General features: G+C 59.2%; 1 protein-coding gene across 4 annotated transcripts; it reads right to left on the bottom strand.

Moving 5' to 3' along the window:
- Positions 1-206: 206 nt before the first annotated feature.
- Positions 207-16378, bottom strand: PPP1R9B (protein phosphatase 1 regulatory subunit 9B). Of its 4 annotated transcripts, XM_004282625.4 has the most exons (10): positions 14484-16377; positions 10674-10806; positions 9237-9357; positions 7267-7371; positions 6099-6234; positions 5358-5510; positions 5194-5247; positions 2449-2678; positions 2020-2116; positions 207-1828 (listed from the first exon to the last, which is right to left on the bottom strand). In XM_004282625.4, exons 1-10 carry the CDS (start codon positions 15855-15857, stop codon positions 1775-1777), a joined length of 2457 nt encoding a protein of 818 aa, XP_004282673.1. In that variant the 5' UTR covers positions 15858-16377; the 3' UTR covers positions 207-1774. The 4 variants fall into 4 exon arrangements, with proteins under 4 accessions (XP_004282673.1, XP_033267002.1, XP_033267001.1 ...); XM_033411111.2 differs by lacking the exon at positions 2020-2116 and having other exon boundaries at positions 14484-16378; XM_033411110.2 differs by lacking the exon at positions 2020-2116 and having other exon boundaries at positions 2449-2697; positions 14484-16378.
- Positions 16379-21588: the final 5210 nt, after the last annotated feature.

Below are 21588 nucleotides of genomic sequence, written 5' to 3' on the forward strand. Positions count from 1 at the left end.
CTAAGGAAATCTCTAGAAACCCCAGCCCTGCCCGGAAGGGATGGGGGGCGGTGGGGGGATGGCGGCAGATGGGGTTTGCGGGAACAAGGGTTCTCAGTATAAAGATCCTCAGGGTCAGAGGTAGCACTAGCGGGAGACCACTGGGCTCAGACTGGCATCTCTGCCCCCCACCCCCTCCTGCGAATCAAGAAACCAGGCAGCAAGGCTCTGGGGGCTGCTTTTATGGGGACGACCTGACAGAGGGCATGGTCCGTACAAAACCGGGAACAATACATACATATATATATTATATACAGAGACGCAGTCCTGTGGAAGGCGGGACAGAGGTGGCCCCGGCCGGAGAAACCAGAAGCACCCCCCCACGGCCCCGCCCACCCAGCCCCGCCCCCTCCATCTGCTGAGGCCGAGGAGGTGAAGTGCACGGGCCCAGGCACTGAGACAGCCAGCTCCTTGGGGGTAGGCGCACGTCTGGGGGCAGGAAGTGGGTGCTGAGAAATACTGATCGATGGCATGGTCTATTTACAGGGGACGAGGAAAAGCCAAAATGGATGGAACAAGCGTCGTTTTTTAAAAAAAGAACAAAAACCCAGGCTGAGGCAGGGGCGTGAGAAGAGGCAAAATGAGAGATGTCATCTGAAAGGGGAGGGGACCTGGGGTGAGGGTCTCACCTCCCTTGGTCCAAGCCCCAATTTGGGGTTAAAGTGGGGAAACGGAGTCGATTTCACTTAGAAAGCAGGCTGCCAGCAGGGCAGCCCTGGTCTCCAAAAAGATGAAAAGTAGTAAAATTTTGCCCTCCAGTCAAAACATTGGAAAACTGTGGGTGTGGGTGGGGTGAGGCCGAATCTCTGCCGTGTTAGTACAAGGCTTCCAGGTGTGGCCCTGCGTAGGGCAGGACAGGGCCTGGCTCTCCAGTGACAAATGTTCCCCTTGCCTAAAACCAGGCCCCCTAAGCTGACCTGTCCTCCCGCTTATTCCCAGGGTCGGCCAGGAAACCTGGTCCCCAAAGAGGCCGCAGAACAGTTCCAGGAAGAGGTTATGGCTATTTGACACCTGGGGGAGGGGAGGCACAAGGAGAGACTGAGGGCTGCTGCCCCGAGCAAAGGGGGAGCTGGACATCAGGTGTCCCGGACTCTCCCCTTTTCACGCAGGATACGTGAGAAATCAGTGCAGGGCCAGGCCCAGCCTCCAGGCTCTGGGTAGACGCTACCCATCCTGGGAGGGCAGACAGGGATGGGAGGAGAGGTGTAGAGGCAACCCCTCCCAGCAGGAGGGTCAGGATGCAACAGAACAGCACGATGACGGGGGAGCGGGGAAGGGACAGGAAGGTAGACTCAAGTCAAGAGGCCCAGGGGCCGCCTAGGAGCCCCGTGAGCAGGGAGCAGCCTCCAGGTGGTGAGATGCTGGGAGAGCCCCCGGCCCCTTTCCAGTCCAGAGACAAAGGCTGGAGGTTGTAACGTCTGGCAGTTTGGTCTGCAGGTCCTCGTGTCCATCCACCACCCAGGCCAGCCCGTGGCATCCCATGGCCTCTGTGCCTCAGCCCCAAAGGCTAGAAGGAGGCCATCCTTCCAGCCACCTGTCTGCCCGGGGCCACCTTAAGGGGGCCTGTAATATGGGCCCTCTGGTCCCTGAAGCTGGGGGAGGTGGGGTGGAGGGGTGGGGGAGTCGGGGCACCTGTCCCCAGGCTGGTAGGGGGCGGGGTGAAGTATTGAGGACAGGGGAGGGAGGAGGACAATGGGAGGGGATTAATTATTGTCCGGTCAAGGAATGATTCCTGTTAAGTAGAATTGGAATTCCTCAGTGTTTGCAGGTTTCCTTCCAGTTCCGAGATCTGAAAAACAAAGGGGAGAGGGAGTCAGGCCTGGGCGCTGGGCATGGTCCCTGCCCTTCGGGCCCCCCTGAAGGAGACATGACCCTGAGCTCCCAGCCAGCAGCATGACTCCTCTCTCTCCCTGCAGGATCCACAGGGTGGGTGCCAGACGGGGGCTGACCTGCCTGTCCCTAGGGCACCCCTGGGCCTACCTTGTCCAGGAGCTTGTCCATCTCCTCCTTCCTCGCCAGCTCTGACTCCTCTAGAACCCGGCGCTGTGCCGTCTCCTTTTTCAGGAACTCAATCTCCCTGGGTACCAGGGGGAGACAGACAGTGGGTAAGGGGGTCTGGTCTAGCTTCCATCCAGAGTCTCAGGGTCCTCGGCCCCGTCCTCAGCTCCACCTGGGCAGCTTTTGCCGGCTCCTTGTCCTCGGGTCGGGAGGTCCCAGCTCTTCCCAAAGCCTCTGGGGCCTGGCTTGTTGCCTCTGGCGCCCAGTCATTACAAACCCGGGCATCCCCACCACAGGGCCCTCCAACTTCTGTGCTCCTTGCCTCCCTACTTGGCTGGGGTGGGGAGGGAATGCCACCATAGGCCTCTCAGTCCCCCCTAGGCCCAGGAAGCCCAGCCCCCAGCCACGTACTTCTGCTGGTAGTCCTTGATGAGGCGCTTGGCCTTGCTGTACTTGCGCTCCAGCGCCTGGTACTGGGCCTGGGTCTCCCGCAGGTGCTCGTCCACAGCCTGGCACAAGCTCTGGGCCTCGCCCCAGTAGCCCTCCAGTTTTTCCATGCGCTCCTTGTTCTCCTCCACACTCTGCTCCAGCTGGGCCTTCTCCAGCCGCCACCTCCCCTTCTCCTGCTCCAGGCTCTGCAGCTGAGAGGAAGAAACACCCCTGAGTTGGCGGGGGCCAGAGTCGCTGGATGATTCCCGCAGATACGGAGCCCACTGCCCCCCAGCTACTGACTCTCCTTGGCTGGGCCTGAGAACTGAAAGCTGGAGAGGGAGGAGGTGGGACCACCACCTCAGCCTTCCCAGCCAGGGGCCCTGACACGTGCCACACTCCTAGAAGGCCGGAGGCCCAGGATCGTCACTGATTAGCTCGGGGACTTGGGGTAAGGCCACTTCTGTCTTAAGCCTTAGTCCTCCCATCTGCAAAGCAGGAGTGATTCCTTCCTTGCCAAGCTCACAGAGGCTGCAGTGAGATGGTGGAGGTAAAGGAGCAGGGCAGGTGAGGGTCACCATTGCCCTCTATCCCCTCTCTGGAGCCCTGGCTTCTGTGGCTTCCTCAACAGTCCTGGCTCCTCTCCCAGCTCCCTGGCCACCCCAGTGCAGACCTCCCAGCGCCCACAGCCCAGTCCTGGGGACTCTGTTCTCTCTCTACTCACCTCCTTCACCACCTCTGTGTACTGAGCCCCGCACCTCCAGCCCAAATTTACTCCCAGCTCCTCAGAAGCACCCTGCCCCCACCCACACAAACCTACTCCTCTTTTTCTGACTAGCCCACCTCCATCCAAAGGTGCCGTCATCTCACTGCCACCCCAGGGCTCAGCTTCAAGCCCCACTGCCTGCCCCTCAAACCTCGTTGGCTGCAAACACCCCTTGCCCTCTGTGTCCCAGCCACACGGGCCTTCGTGCACATCCTCAGACCTGCCACATTCCCTCTTGCTGCAGGGCCTTTGCCTCCCCATTCCCTGTGCCTGGAATGCCCACACCTACCCTCCCACCGCCTCGTCATTTCCCACTAGCTCACCCTTAGGCCCTCTCCTTAGCGCATCACTTCCCAAGAAGTCTCCCGTGATTCCCCTCTGACAGCACGGCCCACACGCAGCCCGGCTGCATCAGGCTCTGCTGGCTCTAGCTCAGGGCCCTGTCCTCTCCTCTAGAGCCCGGGTCAGCTTCTGTGATACCAGTGTCGGTGCAGAGACTCTAAGCCGCACAAGGGCAAGGATCAAATCTGCTTTCGCCCATCACAGGTCCCAGATGGCGCTGAGCACTTAGAAGGCGCCCAGCAGTTCCTCCCCTTCATGCTCTGCGTCTACCCAGGAACAAGGCCTGTCACCTCGCCCTAGAAAATGCAACTCAGATCCGCCCTTCCTATCCATTCCCTCTGCCTGTGCCCTGGGCAGCCCTGCCCCTCCCTGCCGGGACATCACCCGGGTTTCTAACTGGTTCGCCGGCCTCCAAGTCCTGCTCACCCCCATGCCTCCCACTTTGTCGGCCGTGACCTTCCCCCTCGTGGCCCCATACAGCCAAAGAGTCAAGGCTGGAGCCCTTAGCAGGGTGTCAGGACACTGCAAGCGTAGCCCACCCTGGCAGTCCAGCTGTCTCCCACTTCTCCCCCACAGGAACAGCTGCCACAGCCTGTGGGCCTCCTTCCAAAGCCAGCCTCCAAGCTTGCGCTGGTCTCCCTGCCAGGAATGCCCTTCCCCTGCCTCAGTCATCTAAACCCTGCCCTCCCCCTGGGGCTGTTTCACGCTCTCCTCTCTCCAGGTGTGCTAGTCTAAGCCCACATGTGGGAGTGCACATGTGTGTACCATGTCTGCACAGTCCCTATGTGCCCCTGCCTCTCCCTGCCACACTGGGAGCCCCAGGGGAACTGGGACTCCTAATGTCCAGGCCCAGCAGGGACCCAGTACAGACTGTGTATCAGAAGTCTGTGTATCTATGCCTGTGAGGGTGTGGGCACCCAGTGTGCTTGTGTGGGTGTCTGTACATAGCACATATGTGTGTTTGTAGATGTCACGTGTGTGCACCAACTGGTAGCATCAGCATCTCTGTGAGAATGCGCACGTCCTGTGACACTCTTCTTGCGTCTCACAGCGGACGGACACAGCAGACGGACACAGAGGTATTGCCATGTGAAGCATGGGTCCGTTGTCCCCGTGTTATGTCTGAGCAGAGTGGGTGTCTCTGGGTGTCTGGGTGAGTGAGTCTGTGGGTACCACGTGCCTGGACCCCTGGATGGTTTACGTTTACCGCTGGGCTTGTGTGTAGAGGACACGTGTGGGACTGTGTGAACGTGAAGACATCCACGTTCAGCTGTTAGAACGCTGACGGCTAACAGCACAACTTTTTATTGAGCACCTGTTATGTGTCAGACACTGTACTAAGGACTTTACGCGTATTATTCTATTTTATCCTCACAGTGATCCTACGGTGTTGGCACTGTTATCAACCCATTTTACAGGTGAGGAGAATGAGACCTAGAGCAGCAAGTCAGTGGTGGAGAGATGGGTCCAGAGCTTGTGCTCTTAACACTACCCTCCCTCACCTCAGAGCGGCTGCTTCTGCACGCACCTGTGGGTGGAGGGCAAGGGCCAGCGTGTGCAGTGTGAGGGTGGAGGGGTCGTTCCCCCAGCGCCCCGCCCCCACTCCCCGCCGCCCTTACCTTTCTTTTCAGCTGCTGGATCTCCGCCTCGGTCACGGCATGCTTGATCTGGAGCTGTGGGGGCAGGGGCGCAGGCACTCAGCTCGGGCTGGGGCAGGCAGTACTGCGGGGCTGGATACCAGCCTGCCCTTGCCTTCCACCAGCCCAGGGACCCCTCTGCCCACCTCCTTGAACTTGTGCACCAGCTTCTCAGGCTCCATGTCCACAGGGGACAAGGCATCCTCGTTCTCTGCCAGCTCGAACACCTCGATGGCCATCTCGCCACCTGGAAACGTGGGGCTCAGCTCCTCATCCTCGTCAGTGGCGTATTCTCCTGTCTGCGAAGGGAGACAGGCGGCTGTGCACCCTGCCCACCACAACCTCCCTCAGCCCTGAGGACTGGGGCCTAGGCCAGCAGCAGTCTGCCCATGTCAGACTGGGGGCCACCCAGGGGTGTGGTTCACGCTGCCCTCATCAGACTGGGGGTCACCCAGGGGCATGGTTTGTGTCTACCCCCAACAGCCTGGAGAGTCCCCAGAAGACAGGGGTAATTCCCCTGTGAGACTGAGGGCCCTGAAGAAACAGCCTCTGCTTTCCCCCTCACACAGCAGGTCCCCTGAGGTCTGGAACTGTCTCCTTCCTCAGACTAGGTCCCCTCAGAGTGGGGGCTCTTAGAGGGAACTACGTTTTTCTTGTAGGACCAGGAAGGCTTTCTGAAGACAGAGGGTGTGACTCTTCCATCAGACTAGAGGTTCTTTAAGGGAAAGGTCTGCATCGCCTCCCTCAGACTGGGGGCTCCCCCAGGATAGGAGCGTTGCTCTGGGGTTCTTCACAAGGCCTGGAAAGTGGCAGAGGCAGAGGACGGCTATAATACTCCATCAAGCCACCAGGGGGCGATGACGCTGCCAGCCAGGCGGAGTCCCTACCTCCTCGTCATCCTCCCCGTACTGGGCGTATCTCTGCTCCATCATCTCCCGCTGCCATCGCTCCTGTTCCAGGGTCTGCTGAATTAGCTGGGCCACCTCACTCTGCTCACCCGGCCGCTCCCGGCCAATCATAAATCTGCAGAGGCACCAGCATCGTTCCCTTTGTCTCTGTCCTTGGCCGGAAAATGCCACCATCCTCCCCGCTGGTATTCCCCTCTCCACATCCAGGTCCTCCCAGGGAGGTGAAATGAAAGAACTGAGTCCAGAGACTGCAGAGTGTTAATAATGAATGGGGTAGCAGGGGGCCCTTATTGGGTTTCCTTCCCAGGAGAAGCAGAGGCCCACTAGCCCTTCTGGCCAGTTTGTGGGGTGGGGAGACGTCAGCCAAACTTCAGGCTAGGCCGCAGGGGACAGGAGTTCGGGAGATGCCAGCATAGGAGCTCTTCCCCCACCACATGGGAGAAAACGAGGCAGGGGATTGGCGAAGCTGACCCTGGGGCTGTAGACGGGTGTCTTGTGTGCACTCCAAGGCCCTGAGCTTCAGGAAGGGGCGGGATGATGGCAACTAGAGATTAGGATGGAGAGGAAATAGTGGAACTTCCAGGCACCAGCCCCTCCTCTCCGTGGCCACCCACATCCTGTTTCTCTACCACCCTTTTCTGGGGGCAGTGCCCCTCTTGGAGGGGGCAGAGAGTGGTCCTTGAATGTTATGCCAGAGAGGAAAGTAGGGAGCTTCTAACCCAACCCCTTTAATTGACAGACCCACGGAGGAGTCTTCACAGGAATCACCAGGCTAGAGAGGAGGGAGGGATCAACTGCAATTTGGATAGCATCCTCCCTGCATGTCTTGGATCGTCAATGAATGAGTCAGGACAGGCAGGGAGAAAGGAGAATAAGCCCAAGAGGCCAGTGTGGAGGCATGGTGGACAACGGGCCTTGAAGCCTGAGTGCTGGTGGCTAGCAGCAGTCAGGGGCTAGAGATGCGAAGGCAGACAGGGCAGGTGATAGGCACACAGCAGTTCCTTCTGGCAGGGAGGTGGTGGAAGCTCCTCTGTAAGTTGGGCCACCCAGAGTCTTCACTAGGCGTGGGCAGCTGGGCAAAGTGGCCAGATGAGGGCTGAGCCTCCTGTCTGCTCCCACCCACCGCCCCCACCCTCCCGGGCCTCACCGCACACGGCCCTTGGTGTTCCGGAGCACGGAGGCTGCAAAGCTCTGGGTCACTCCCACCAGACTTGTTCCATCCACTTCCACCAGGAGATCATTCACCTGGATCCTAAGGGAGGTGACACTGGTTAGGGGGGGTCACGAGGCGAACTGTGGAGCTGGGGTAGACATGGCCCCCCTCCCATCAGTAACTCAAGGCTCAGTCCCCACAGGGACCTGGTACTTTGTCTACCTGCATAAGATGCATGAGGCCGGAGGACCAGGTATCAGCCAGGCCCATGGGCAGTGAGACCAGGCATCCAGGACCAGGAATGGTGGCAAGCACACTTGCCATGACAATCACGAGCTATTTCCCCTCCTCCACCACACTCGGCGGACCAGTGCGACACCCACAGAGCTCATCACGGCCATGCACACCAGCAAGGGCCTGCCGCGCACACGTAACACACAGCCTTCTTATACATCCATTTCCGTGCAGACCCGAGTCCGCAGATTTCCTCCAAATGCCTGAGACCTGTGTTCTCACACAGTCCCACAGGGTCACCCCCTGCCCCCATACAGGTGCACAGCCCCCAACACGCTCCAGCTGTGGTGCTGGAAGCCCTTGTTCTCCACACAAGGAGAGAGATGGGGGTGGTCCAGACAGGCCGCCGAGGGGGACGAAAGCGTGGGAGGGACCCTCGGCCACCTCCTTCCTCCACTCCCACCTCCCCCCAGAGTGCCAGGCCTCCTCGCAGGGCTCCCACACAGAAATGGAGGAGACAGCCTACTGTAAACAGCTCACACCAACACGCCCCGTGTGGGGACACTCTCAGATGCACACACACTCCCCACCCGGCCAACAAGAGACCATGGGAAAGGCTCTGGAAAGTTCAAATGAGGGGGTAAGTGAAAGAGCAGGGATGGCCTTCCTTCCTTTTCTCTGACCCCCCAACCCCAGCCCGCCATGCCACCTGGGCTGCAGCAGACAGAAGCTCCCTGAGTGAGGCAACCCCACCTCCAGCATCATGACCCCGGTCCTCGCAAGGACACCCACTCACCTCTGTCACGTGGAGGGGTCTGTGCTTAGAGGTACCACAAGGTACCCCTGATATCAGCCTTTAACTTACAATAACCCGGGGTGCCCTACAGCTGTTCCCACTCCCCCTCTGCAATCCACACACAGTAGGGAGGCTCCAGAGGGGTCACTGGGCTGCCCGTAACTCCAGGGGGTCTTCCTGAGCCCTCTGACCCACAGAACTCACACCCTCCAGCCTCAGAGGCCAAACATAGGCACACAGGCAAGAAGCAGCCTCCTCCCTGGCATGCCCCCACTGGCTCTTCCAGCCTCACCGCACACCTGATCCCTTGTGGTCTCTAGCTCCAGTTATACCTGCCTGCTTTCGGTGCCCTGCCTGCAATGCCTTGCATGCCCCACTCCCTCAGCCTAGCTAACTCTTGCTCATGCTTCGGGTCTCAACTCCAACATCACTTCCTCCAGGAAGACTTCCCTGATACCCAGAGAGGTCAAGCCCTCCTGTTTTAGGGTTTAGTGGCACCCTGTATTTTTCTCTGTTTCACCATTTTCTGTGTATCCACTATTCATCCGTCTGCCTCACTACACTACATGCTTCCTGAGGGCAAGGCCTCAACACTGACTCCCCAGCGCCTGGCACCAGCCCTACAACAGGGTCAGAGGCTCAGTGTTTGCTAAACTAAAAAAAAGCTCACAGGTACTCTGCTAGGACAGAGCCTCCACACCCGTGCTCTCCTCCCCATGGCCCAACACACACTCAAAACCAGGACACACAACACCTACATATAGCCTCCTAGCATGCACGTGCCATGAGGGCGAGCACTCCGCCTGTTCTGTTCACTGTACCCCCAGGGCCTGGACCAGCACCTGGCACAGTAGTGCTCCACGAACATCTGAGCCCCACACAGGTAGTGGCCCGCCCCATACATGATGGCTGATCAGGGAAGGGGAGGCGGTACCTGCCGTCCCGATGGGCCGCACCGCCTTCAGTCACAGTCTTAACGAAGATGCCCAGCTTCTCCAGGCCCATGTCTGCCCCGGCCCCCATGCCAATGATGCTGATGCCCAGGCCCTCGGAATCTGCGAAGCAGAGGGTGATGAGAGGCAGGTAGGGGGGTGGGGTGAGGAGCTCCAGCCTGGGGCTTGCAGGGGACAGAGTGAGCGACTCCCCATCCCCTACCCTCACGCTGAGGTATGGCCTCACCTCAAGAAGCAGTCTCCACGTGGGGGTGTCCCACACCTGGGGAAGGGACATGGTTCTGGCCACCTCTTCTCTGCCAACTAGGATGCTCTTGGGTCACTGCCTGCCCTCTGCCCCATCCAAAGAACAGACGGGCAGCAGAGGTGCTGAGGGGTACTGTCTGGATGCAGATGCAGGTGTGTGGTGGCCACAGGACCACTGAGGGAGCCACGATGGGGATGATCTCCCCTCTCCCTAAGCAGCCTCATCGCTGCTCACAGCCTTTACAATTCAAGACCTCCCGCTTTTGTCTCCCCCTAGACCCACTCCTCTCTCCACAGCTGCTGCCCCCGCCTGTCTAACGGGCTTCTGACATCCAAACTCATGATCTTCCCCCACAAACAGGCTTTTCCTGTCTGCCACTCCTTCATGGGGCCTGGGAGCCACCTGGATTCCTCCCGCCCCCTCGTACCCTCTGTGGAAGCCAAGTAACCACCGACTCTTGCCGATCCCACCTTCTAAGAAGCTCTCAAGTTGTTCATCCACCTCCTGCATGGCCATCGTCTTGTCCACACCGCAGTGGCCCGTCTCCATCCACTTATAACCCTTCACCCCACAGCACAGCCTGGTGTGGTCTCTCTAGAATACCTTTCCCAGGCCTTGCAAGACTTCCGGTCCATCTTAGAAAAAAGTGGTCTACAAGGCCTTGTTTGCACACCCTTCTTCCCCCACCCTCTGAATCCACCAGGTCTCTCCTCTCTCCCACACACTCCCCTGATCTCCTCTTCAGGGCTCAACTCAAGCAACACTTCCTTGGGGATCCCCCCGAGTCTGGTCAGGTTTCCTGTTAAATGCTGTTATAGCGGCCCCTCCCTTCTTTTCCCGGCCCCCTCACTGTACACAAGGACGTAGTTAGATGTGACCATTCCACCCAGGCCTGCCCCCCACCTCCACCGTCGCTCTCCCATCAAGGCTTGGCCCACACAGCCCAGGACCCAGCCCCCAGTGCTCCCGGGGGGCCTGATGACTTCAGGAGCACATAGTGCAGCATGACAGGGGTGGTGGCGGTAGGAGCTTGGGCTGGGCTGAGTCTGTGGGGCCGTGGGGCGCTGACAGAGGCCCAGTTAGAGGTAGAAGCAGAACGTCTCTGTGGAAGCGCCTGAGGGTCCAGGGTGGAAGCTGGCACGGGGGAGGAGGCGCAGGAGGCCCGGCTCACCCTTCTCCAGCTCCACAGGGAACAGCTCCAACCTCTCCACCCGCTTCTCCAGCTCGTACTCAGCAGAGGCTGCCATGGGATCCACGTCCTCGTTGCGGCGATCATAGTCCTCGTTGGAGTAGGTGCTGAACACCTGGGGAGGAGGCCGCCTGTCAGAGGAGCCCGCAGGAGGACGAGCGCTAAACCGCTGAGAGGGGGCCCAACGGGCAGGCTGCGCCCCCCGCCGCGCTCCCCTCCTGCCACAGGCCTCCCCCAGCCCGCAATGACCCCAGCTCAGAGTGGGGGCCCTTCTGGTTCCGGAACTGTGGGGCGAGAGAGAAAGGGAGCCAGCCTTGCCGCATCCACACCATTACTCCCCTGCAGCTCCGACCACATGAGCATGGCCAACTGGAGTAAGAAAGGAAGGTCAATGCCGGAGCAACGGTCACACTCAGGAACCCAGGTCCCCAGGTCAGAGAGAGATGGACAGACAGCCCCTGTCCCAGACAGAGGCGAGGGTGGGCACGGACACAGACGGCAGGAGAGAGGAAGGAACAGGATGAGTGAAAGAGGGGAAGAGGAGAAAGAGTGAAGGAGATGCTGGAGGATGCCACATTTGGGGGGTGGCGGACGGGAGTGGAGACACAGGGAGGGGGAAGGGAGGAGAGAGAGCGGTAGAAAGAGGCAGAGGGGCACCCAGGACCCAGCTGACCTGAACCTGAAGTGGAGGCCAGGGTGGAGGAGGGAGGCAGGAAGGACCACCTCTACCCCCATGGAGAGAGGGCAGGCCAGAGGAGCCCCTATGGCCTTGCCTGCACAGCCAGGCCTCAGTCTCCCTCTAGAACCTCAGCTCTCTGAGGTACGCCCCTATCCCCAGGGCACTAGGAGGCCTGGGCAGAGGTCCTGGGCCCAGTGCCCTGCAGAAAGCAAGGAGAGCGGGAAGGTGGCAGCCTCTGACACTGTCCACAGCGAACCCGGCCTTACTGTCCCCCGTACCCCTCTGCTGTCTCTCAGCAGAAAGGGAAATTCCCCAGCCTGACCCTCCTCCAAAGAGCAGAGAAGTTAGGACAAGGGCTCTGCAGGAGTACCTAATTCTGGGCCCAGGCAGGGTGCCCCTGGTGGGAGGTTAATGAGCACCATTTGGGGTACCATGACGTGTTCCTGCTTCACTGCCTGCAGCGACAGGCTGGTACCACTTGGAGCCAAGCGGGGGCGACGAAGGGTGGCAGCAGCTCTATCAGATGGCTGGGCCTGAGGCCTGAGCAGCTGAAGTGGGGCACCGTCTCCCCCAAGGCCCCTGCCAGGGCCCCACTCCTCCAGGAGCAGGCTCCATGGGCACCCAGGCCGGCAGCGGCACTCTCGTGTCCCAGCCTCGGTTTGCTGTCACCCCCGCGAAGCCCCACCACTCCCACAAGGGGGCTCCTAGCTGGAGGAGTCCATGTGGTCACTTAACTCACTGCCCTCAACTTCACAGCATCAGAGAAAGTTGAACACAAACCCTTAAAAGCTCCTTGTGGATTGTGCAGTAGTCGGGCTGCCCCCCTGACATCTGGCCAGCAGCCCCAAGCTCCTGGGAGGGACGGGCTACCTCATCCACACATAGTGCAAAATGTCAGGTCCGCTGCCCAAGGTCACGGGGGTTAGCCTGTGACAGGGCGGGATGAGACTGGAGGGTGGGTCTCACACACACACACACACACAGTGACCACACACACACACACACACACACACACACACACACACACACACACACACACACACACACACACACACACACACACACACACACAGTGACCTCCATAACACCCTCACAGCCTGTCCTGGGCTTCGCCCTCCCCTCTTTTCTCAGCCTATCAAATCCTGCCCCCTGCAGGAAACCCAGGCCTCAGGCTCAGAGGTCCCAGACCACCCCTCACCACTGCCCACCACCATGTGCCCAGCCTACCTCAGGGCCCTGGACCCAGTCCCCCCTCTCCAGGTGACAATCTGGAATTGAGCTCTCTGTCCTCAGCAGAAGCCTCCGTAAAGGCAACAATTGGGTCATCCAAGGGGCACAAGACCTGGACTTAGTATCAATGCAGGGGGCGCAGCAAAGAGAGGGAAAAACTGGGGGGTGGGGGGAGGAAATTCCCAGTAAGGTCAAACGTCAGACACGCACAGGCGGCACCCCACACCACAGGCTCCCACACACAGGCGAGCAACAGTCACCAGGGAGTCAGAGAGCACTGTTCCAAATCATGTGCTATTTTCTACCCAAAAATCAGGGTAAGGTGTCAAATATAGACAGTCAGAGGCCCAGGGCTGAAAGACCAAACTCCAACTGAGGGGATCAGACAGCTCAGAGAACTGCCGGTGGTGGTGGTGGGGGAGGTCCTGACCGCCTCAGTGGTCCCCACCTCTGTCCTCAGTGTCCCCAGAAACACCCATAATCTTCAATTCTCTCCCTCCAGGATGCCAGCACCTTCAGAAGAGGAGAGGGGAGAGGAAAGGGCCTGTGAGGTCACAGCTGGGGGAAGGGGCTGGCCCAGGCGGGGAGTAGCACTTTTCAGGCCCCCTGGGGTGGAGGTGGGAGAGGAACAGAGGTTAAGATGCTGGGGCAGGGGAGAGGAAACTTGGGCAGCTTCCGTGTCCAGGAGTAGTTATGGAAACTTCAGTCAAACAGATGAGGGTTTGACTGGTGAGGGGTAAAGGCTGGACTTTCCTTGGCCTGGACACCCCCATGAAGCCGACTTGGAGTTGGGCACAGCTGAGCCTGGCGTGGTGAGAAAGAGCCTTTAGGCTGAATGTGCCAGCCGAGAATGGAGGGTAGTAGGAAAGGCTGTGGTAGTAGGAGGGCTGTGGTTCTTAATTCTCCCAGGGATCTCACCATCAACATTCTCCTGAGGATCTCAGGGCACTGGCACAACCCACAAACCAATCACCAATAGTGTGTGTGTGTGTGTGTGTGTGTGTACACGCAGCTGAGTCCCCAAAAAAGAGGGCACCCAGAGAATGAGGCAAGAGCGCCTGGGTCCTGCCAAGGCCAAGAGCAAAAGCACCTGGGGGTTTCCCAGCCTCACCCCCTCCCTTCTCCACACCCCTCAGAAGGCCTAGCCTCCTCAAAACCCACAGAAAGCGCCTGCTCCCCGTGGAACCCTGTACCCCCACCTCGGGAGCTGGCCCAGCACACACCCCGGGGAACAGGGCCCGAGTCACATGGCCCCAGCTCAGCTCAACCTCACAGACCTGCTTCCCTCTTTCAGTTCTGTAAAGTTGGGGTGAGGGCTACAGACATTGTGGAGGAAGGGCTGCAGGCCACTGCACATTCCTGCTCCTCCATCCCCCCATGCAGCTCTGGTGCAGGGGGAAAGCAGGGGTTGTTTCTAAGCTCCCCAGGCTCCTCCAGCCCAGAGTGGAGTAAGGACCAAAGTGGGGAGGCTCTCCTGAGGACACAGATACACACGCGCACACACACACACAGACACACCTTCCCACCACCCAAGCCCACGCCTCTGGCAGCCTCTGGAGGACGAAGGTCTGGGAAAGGAAGGGAAAGCAGGTGTCCCAGGACCCACGCAGGGCAGGGCAGGTGAGCCCCAGAGCTGGGCGGGGCAGCGGGCTCAGAAACCTGAGGGCAGGTCAGAGCAGGCCACCCCGGCTCAGGCCTAAAAATCTTCCCCCTCTGACAAACAGCTGGAAGTCCCCCACGCCCCCCTTAGGGTGGTAACTTCTGGGAAGGGGGCTGGGTGACAGGGCTTGACTCAGCCTGCCAAACCCGGCTGGCTGGCGAGGCGGGGGCGACTGCGTGCACGTGGCAGGGGCGGCGCGGGGGCGGGGAGGGGGTTCACTTACTTGGATGGGCGCCGTGCTGAAATGGATCTTCCGGCTCGGGGCCGGGTCCTCTTCTTCCGAAAGCCCCGGGATCTCCACACACCCCGACTCGGGCTCGTAGGGGGGCTCACCCTCCTCCTCATCTTCGTCGTCGTCCTCCTCCAGGGCACTGCCCGCAGAGTCCTCCCCCAGCCCACTGTAGGCGCTCACGTCCACCAAGTCCGCCTCCGAGAAATCCTCCTTCTTGGACTCGTCCACCTCCTCGGGGGCCACGTCCGGGGCCCGGCCATTGCCCACCCCTCTCTCAGGCGCCGCCACGGTCGCCGCCTCCTCCTCGGGGGCCGCCTGGGCCTTCTGCTCCTCGGCCGCGGGGCTGGCGGTGGTTGCCAAGGCGCTGCCATTCTCCAGGGCCGCATGGACCGTCACCTCCGCCTGGATCACCTCCGCAGGCGCCGCCTCGGCCTCCGACTCCCCGCTCTCCTCCACCTCCACCGGCTTTATCTTGCGCACCTCCCGAGGCTTGGGGGGCGGCCGCGCGGGGGCCACTCGGTGCTGCGGGGGCTGCTGCCCTCCGGGGCCGCGCTCCTTCTCGGCTGGGGCATCCCCCGACGGGGCGGGCGGCGGCGGGGGCGGCTGAAACACCCGGGACCGCCTGCTGACCAGCTTCGAGTTGACCTGGGGCGCCCCGGCGGCCGCGGCCCTGGGCAGCCCCGGCGCGCGGTGGAGGCCGGTCCTCGAGTCGGCCTTCTCAAAGACGGCGCTGAGCTGACTGACCGTCGGCGACACGGCGTCGGCGTCCAGTTTGTCCAGCGCCTCGGTGCTGCCGTTGAAGCGCACCACGACGTCCAGCTTCCGGTCCTGCAGGCCGGCGCGCTCCTGCCTCAGCAGCCGCCGCGCCGCGGCCTCCTTGTCGCCGCCCGCGGCCGCCGGGACGCTCCGTTCGAACAGCTTCCGCGTCTCCTGCAGCCGGGACGGCGGGTGCGGCGGCGGCGCAGGCTGAGCGGAGGGCGCGGGCTTGGAGTCGAAGCGGCTCACGCGCTCCGACACGCTGGTGCCCAGCTTCAGCAGGGCACTATGGTCCACGTTCTCGTTTAGGCTGCTGGCCCGCGGCAGCGACAGGCGCACGCCGCGCTCGGGCGCCCGCAAGGCCTCAGTGGGGCCCGCGCCGCCGCCCGCCTCGCCCGGCGCGCCCGCCGTCGTGCCCATCTGCAGGAACATACTTTTGATGCGGTGGACGTTGGAGCCATATTTCTTGTGGTGGGCCGCCTTGGGTGCCTCGTCTGGCCCGGGCGCGTCGGGCGGCTTCAGAGCCTGGATGCCCGCCTCGTAGGCGCTGCGGTGCGGGGAAGCGCTCCGGAGGGGACCCCCGGGCCCCCGCGGCTCCGTCTTCATCATAGTGGGGGGAGCCGGGTTCTCATCCCCACGCTTCCCGCTCCCCCCTTCCAACAGGCGGCTGGCCAAGTCGGGACCACCGCCCCCTCCCCCAGAGAAAAGGAACCCCGAAAGGCCTTTTTTAGCCTCCCCCCAAAACCAAGCTGCTCAAAACAGTTAACCTCGCTTTAAAAAAAAAAAAAGGGAAAAAATATCTCCGAGAGCCCTGTGTGGGTCGCCTCCCCCAGTCAAGCTGCCAAAGACAGCCAGCCCCTCTACCAAAGACCGAGCGGCCTGGAACGGTCGCCCCCACCCAAATTAGAAAAGCGGCGGCCGGGGCCGGTGGGACTGCGAGCCCTGCCCGCGAAGCAGCAGCGGAGGCGCCGGCTCACATCGTCCGAGGCTGTGTCAGCGGGGCTGGTAGCCCCGGCACCCCCAACCCCGGCCGGGGGCCTTGGCTCTTGGGGGGCCCGGCACCAGGGCGCCCATGGCTGCTCGGCCGGCCCGGGCCGCTCCGCCGCTGCACTACCCTCCCTCCCTCCCTCCCCCCCGCGCCCCGAGCCTCGGTCTTTCTCTGGCTCTGCCCGAGCGGCGGCTGCCGGAGACCAAGCGGCTGCCCTTCTCGCAGCCGCCGCTGGGGACTGGCACCTCTGGGTCCTAAAGGGATCGGATTTCCGGGGCCGGAGCCTGTGAGCCCTCCCCTTCCCCTCCACGCGATTGTATTCCCCTCCCCTGCCCGTTCCTCGCCACAGCCTTCCACTGACCCCAGACGCTGGCTTGTACACTTCAACCCTTCCATCCCAACCCACATAACCGCACTCCCACTAAATATTGGGGGTTGGCAAGCCAACCACTGTGGTCTCAGTGTGGCCCTCCTCTACCCGAGGTGTGGAGGGAGAATAGTGGGGAGGGGCAAAGGATCATTTCCTTCAATGTCCTTGGAGCTTCCTAGTATAGTTCACTTTGAAAATTTTAAAAATTCAGATTGCCCTGGAATCTGCATTTTAACAATTTCCCATAGGGAATATTTTGCACCCTTTAACGCGTGAAACCTTGGCCCAGTGTTGCTGGCCTTATGGTGGAGGAGGAAGGGGAAGAGAGAAAGGAGATGGTCCTCATCACCCAGGTGGCAGTCCGAAGCTGGCTTTTGCCCTCTGCCATTCTGAAGAGGGTGTCCTGTCACCTGCCTGCACTGCACCCAGGCTGGGAAAGAAGGGGTGGTATGCCTGTCTTCACGGCCTTACTAGAGCACTCCTGCCTCTCAAACAGGAAGAAGGAGTTTTGGAGGAGGAATTCTGGAGGCCTCGGGCCAGAGTTTCACCAGTGAGAGCTCTAGCTTGGATCTCTACTCTAAAGGATTCTGGCCACTGTGTGCAAGTGTGTGTGGGGAGGGAGGGGGAAGGGGGGCAGTGACCTATACGTTCCCTGTCCTGGCAGCTGTTTTGATGCTCCCCCCAACCCCCACATACACAACAAGGGGCCTGGGGTTGCCCTCTACCCTTCCCCAGATGCCAGGGCCTGGGAGTGAAGGTCCACCCCCTAGACCATGACAGATCCAGATGCACGGCTTCACTCCACAGATCCCAGAAAATGATGAACATTGTGGACCCTAGGACCCAGAGAACAACTCAGGCACAAAGCCTCCCCCCACTCCCAGCTGCTTCCTGCATCTCGGGCCTTCCTGCAGCCTCTGCCTCCTCCCCCGCCCTCTTCCCTTCCATCCTCTTCCTCTTCTCCCCAATCTCCCACTACCCACTGCCCTTGCCTGGAAGGGCTGTCGAAAGGAATCCTCTCACCTCTCCACTGTTGGGATATGTGTGGGTTTTGTGGGATATAAACTGGTTAGCACGTGCAAAAGAGCGTGGGGGATGGGGTGTGGGAAGCCGCCTGGGAACCCTGAATATTGGGACAGGGAGGGGCGAGGAACCACAGGACTGGATCTTGAGGCTGGCAATCCTGAGGGTAACGGAGAGGAACGATCTGGGTTCTGAGCAGGAGGTTTGGGACTTGGGTTTCCAAGCTCAAGTCTGGGATTTGAACCTCCCCACCCACAGCGCCCCCGCCCCCGGCCCCGCCCCCGCTCAACCTCACTATAGAAGTTGGGTGAGACAGAAGTCTCACCTAGTTGGGGGTTTGGGCGGTGTCCTCAGAAGCTCTTGTGTGGATTGGGGGAGGGCACAGGCCCCTGGGTGTTCCGCCCAGAATCTCCCACACCCTTTGGTGAGTCATTCTAACTGGTCCCAGCCCAAGGGGTCAGTGCCCATGCTTCTGGCCAGGTGGGGAATCCAGCTTCTAAAGGACGGGAGGAGGAGGTGGGAACCAAGTCAGGCCCAGTGGACGCTCCCCACCCCGACCCCCAACAACATCTCCAGCAGCAGCTTGGAGTGGACTAGACTCGGGATGCTTGCGTCCCCCTTGTCCTGAGACTTCCAAGAGTGAAACTCTTTTAAGTACTTCGGGATGCAGGACAGTTGGAGCCAGCCCAGAGCTCGGAGGACTGAGGCTAACGAGGGGGATCGTTATTTCCTGGGCGACACCCCCTGCCAGTATTCCCGAAGAAGCTGTTATGGAGCAATGAGTGCTTTAGCACCTCACTCCTTCCCCGGGGTCAGGCGCCAGGCCGGCTGGCCTGTGAGAGGAGTGGGGAATGGCTGTTATCTTCTCCACCCAGTCCCTGCCTGCCTGAGGCAATAATCACACCTGCAGGGAGGGTGAGGAGGGCGGTTACTTTGGGGAGGGTTACGCCCAAACTGAAGGGTTTGAACCTAATTTTCATTCCTCAGGCTGTGATCCTCAGATCCTTACTTATCTCCCAGGGTAATTTAGCCATTCTTTCTCTCCTTTTTCCTTTGTGGAGCTGCCTGATGGTCTTTGAATGGAAGTTCCTTCCTTACCTCTGACGTGGAATAGAGTGGTTCCCAAAGCTGGCGCAGGAGCCAGGCTGCCAGAGTTCAAATCCTGGCTCCACCACTTACTAGCTGTGTGACGCTGGACAAATCCCTTAGCCTCTCTGTGCTCTGATAAGGGTAAACTGAGGTGAAAGTGTGGAACACAGAAAATAGGGTGTGTGCCTTCCCCAGTTCTTGCTAAAAAGCCTGGAGGCTTCTATAGGGAGAGGTAATCTTTATTCTCCAGATAAAGCTCCTCCCTGTTTTCCCACCTACCCTCAAATCTGATGGGGGCCCTCTGATCCCAGATGCGCAGGACACGCGGCCATGGCTCATGGCTCACGGGCCCAGCCGCTCTGTGGCACGTGGGATCTTCCCAGACCGGGGCACGAACCCGTGTCCCCTGCTTCCGCAGGCGGACTCTCAGCCACTGCGCCACCAGGGAAGCCCGAGGCTTCATAGTTTTAAACACCAGGTGTTAACTGCAAAGACAGGTGATGAAGGTGATGAAGGCAGGGACAGACCTGATTTGTGATAAATCCCAAGCTCTTAGCACCCTGGGCTCACATCCAGGCTGGGTGCCAAGGCTGCCTTGTCTTCCCAGCCCTGGGGCCTTGAGACTCAGCCTCGGAAAGTGGTGTTTCCCTGGCTAGGGTCATCTGAGCAAAGACTGGCCTAGACCCCGCTCTTTGGTCGTTTTGTAGTGAGCCAGTGGCCCCTGCCCCAATCACTCTCCTTCATCTGTCCTCCTCTGCCAGGGACTTGGGCTAATCCAAGGATGCTGGAAAGGCTTGCCTATGTGTACATGTTTTATATACAGGAGAGCTCAAATCCAGGATGTCAGTGTTGAAGGGCCTTTAGCGGCCCTTGGCTGACCCCTTCCCAGGGTGAATGAGGAAGGCTGAGACTTGAAGTGGGAAGTGACTTACCAGTTTTGGAGGAAAGAGACCAGGGTTCACAAGGTCTGAACCGAGCGCTAGCTCCACCCATTTGCTGAGTGACCTTGGGCTAGTTGTTTCCTCTCCCTAAGCCCCAATTTCCTCAACTTGCTCAAATTTGAATGTCTGAGTGTGTCTCCCGAGCATAGGTGATCCTGGTTGTTCCCAATTCTGGAACAGAGCAGAACATGGGCTTTGCAGCCAGACCATCTTTGTTAGAATCTCCAACCTGCCACTGCCCAGTTAAGGGACTTCAACAAATTTCTTCATGTGTAAAATGGAGATAACAGACCAACCTCATAGTGTTGTGAGAATTAAATACATTTAGAACAGCTCCTGGCACAAAGTAGGAGCTTGGTTGTTATTGATTACATGTATATCTGAATGTGTATGTGTGTGTGTGCACACGTGTACACGTGTGGGGAGGTACGACTGAAAGTGGGCATCGGTATTTGCATCTCCACGTGTGTCTTCATTGGACTATAGGGCCTCTTGTTTCCTTTTAAGGTCTATTATATGAAATTCTGAAATATAAGCACCCCCTGCCTGCAGCTCCTCCAAAGCTTTTGGGATCATCCCTGGAGTGAAGGTGACCTTCCTTCTCTACCTCCCAAAGTGTTTTTCATTCCTTCCTCTTAGTGTCTCAAGTCCCCCAGTGCCCCTGCAGAAAGAGTGCCCCTTGGGGTCCTCCCACAGCTGGGAGACTGGCTTGCCTGGGTACCTCTGCTCTGCCCCGCTTTCTTTCATCCACCCTCCACGCTTCATTCTAGTGTCACTTGGAAAGTTCAGATACCTCTTAGAGATTCAGGAAGGAGACCAAGAAGGAAGAGTCAGGGTGTGTGTGTGTGTGTGTGTGTGTGTGTGTGTGTGTGTGTGTGTTGGGGGCAGGGAAGGGTTAGGACAGAGGAAAGATTTCTCCAAATCATCAGTTGCTTTAAAAGAAAGCCTATATTTAGCTAGGCTAGGAGGGTTTGTAAATATGTATTTTGCAAAGCAGACAGCCATAGCCGTCGGAGGTCCAGAGATATGCAGGGAGGTCAAAGAAAAAAAAATAACTGGAAAGATTGAGCAATGTTATTTTGTCATCAGCAGATTCGAAGAACTGCTCCAACTGCTATTATTACACATTCCTGTGTTTTGATGTTGGTTTCTGCTTTTCATCTTCTCTCTGGATCTGCAGTGGATGCCTGGGGAAGAGACTGGCTCTCAGAGCCACCTTCCCACCAGCCTTTGCCTCACCTGCCCAAGGTCAAAGGAGAGAGAATCCTGGCCCTGCCAGCTCCCCTCCCAACTGGTTCCACCGGGCTTGGCCAGGCTGCATGCGCCTGGCCTAGGTACTGTCTGCAAAGCCAGCTTTCAGGCTCCACACTCAATCCTTTGCACTTCAGGTGGCCTTGAGGGCGAGGGTTGGGTGACAAATGTTGCCACTTCAGGGCAGTTCTACTTTAGAGAACTCTTGTTTCTGAGAGAAAAAAAAAAAAGAAAAAGAATGTGCACTTACTTTTTTACTTTTAGTTTGAAAAGTTTCTTTAAAAATAAGAAAAGTTCAGGGAATTCCATGGCAGTCCAGTGGTTAGGACTTGGTGTTATCACTGCCATGGGCTCAGGTTTGATCCCTGGTAGGGGCCAAAAAAAAAGAAAAGTTCAGAGAATCACATAACAAACAGAATTTATAAATGCTATCAGAGACTTCCCTGGTGGTCCAGTGGTTAAGACTCCACACTCCCAATGCAGGGGGCACAGGTTCAATCCCCTTTCTCTTTTTTAAAATTAATTAATTTATTTATTTTTGGCTGTGTTGGGTCTTCGTTTCTGTGCGTGGGCTTTCTCTAGTTGCGGAGAGCGGGGGCCACTCTTCATCGCGGTGCGCGGGTCTCTCACTATCTTGGCCTCTCTCGTTGTGCACCATGGGCTCCAGACGCGCAGGCT

This window comes from Orcinus orca, chromosome 19 (genome assembly GCF_937001465.1).
Source record: "Orcinus orca chromosome 19, mOrcOrc1.1, whole genome shotgun sequence".
Lineage (NCBI taxonomy): Eukaryota > Metazoa > Chordata > Mammalia > Artiodactyla > Delphinidae > Orcinus > Orcinus orca.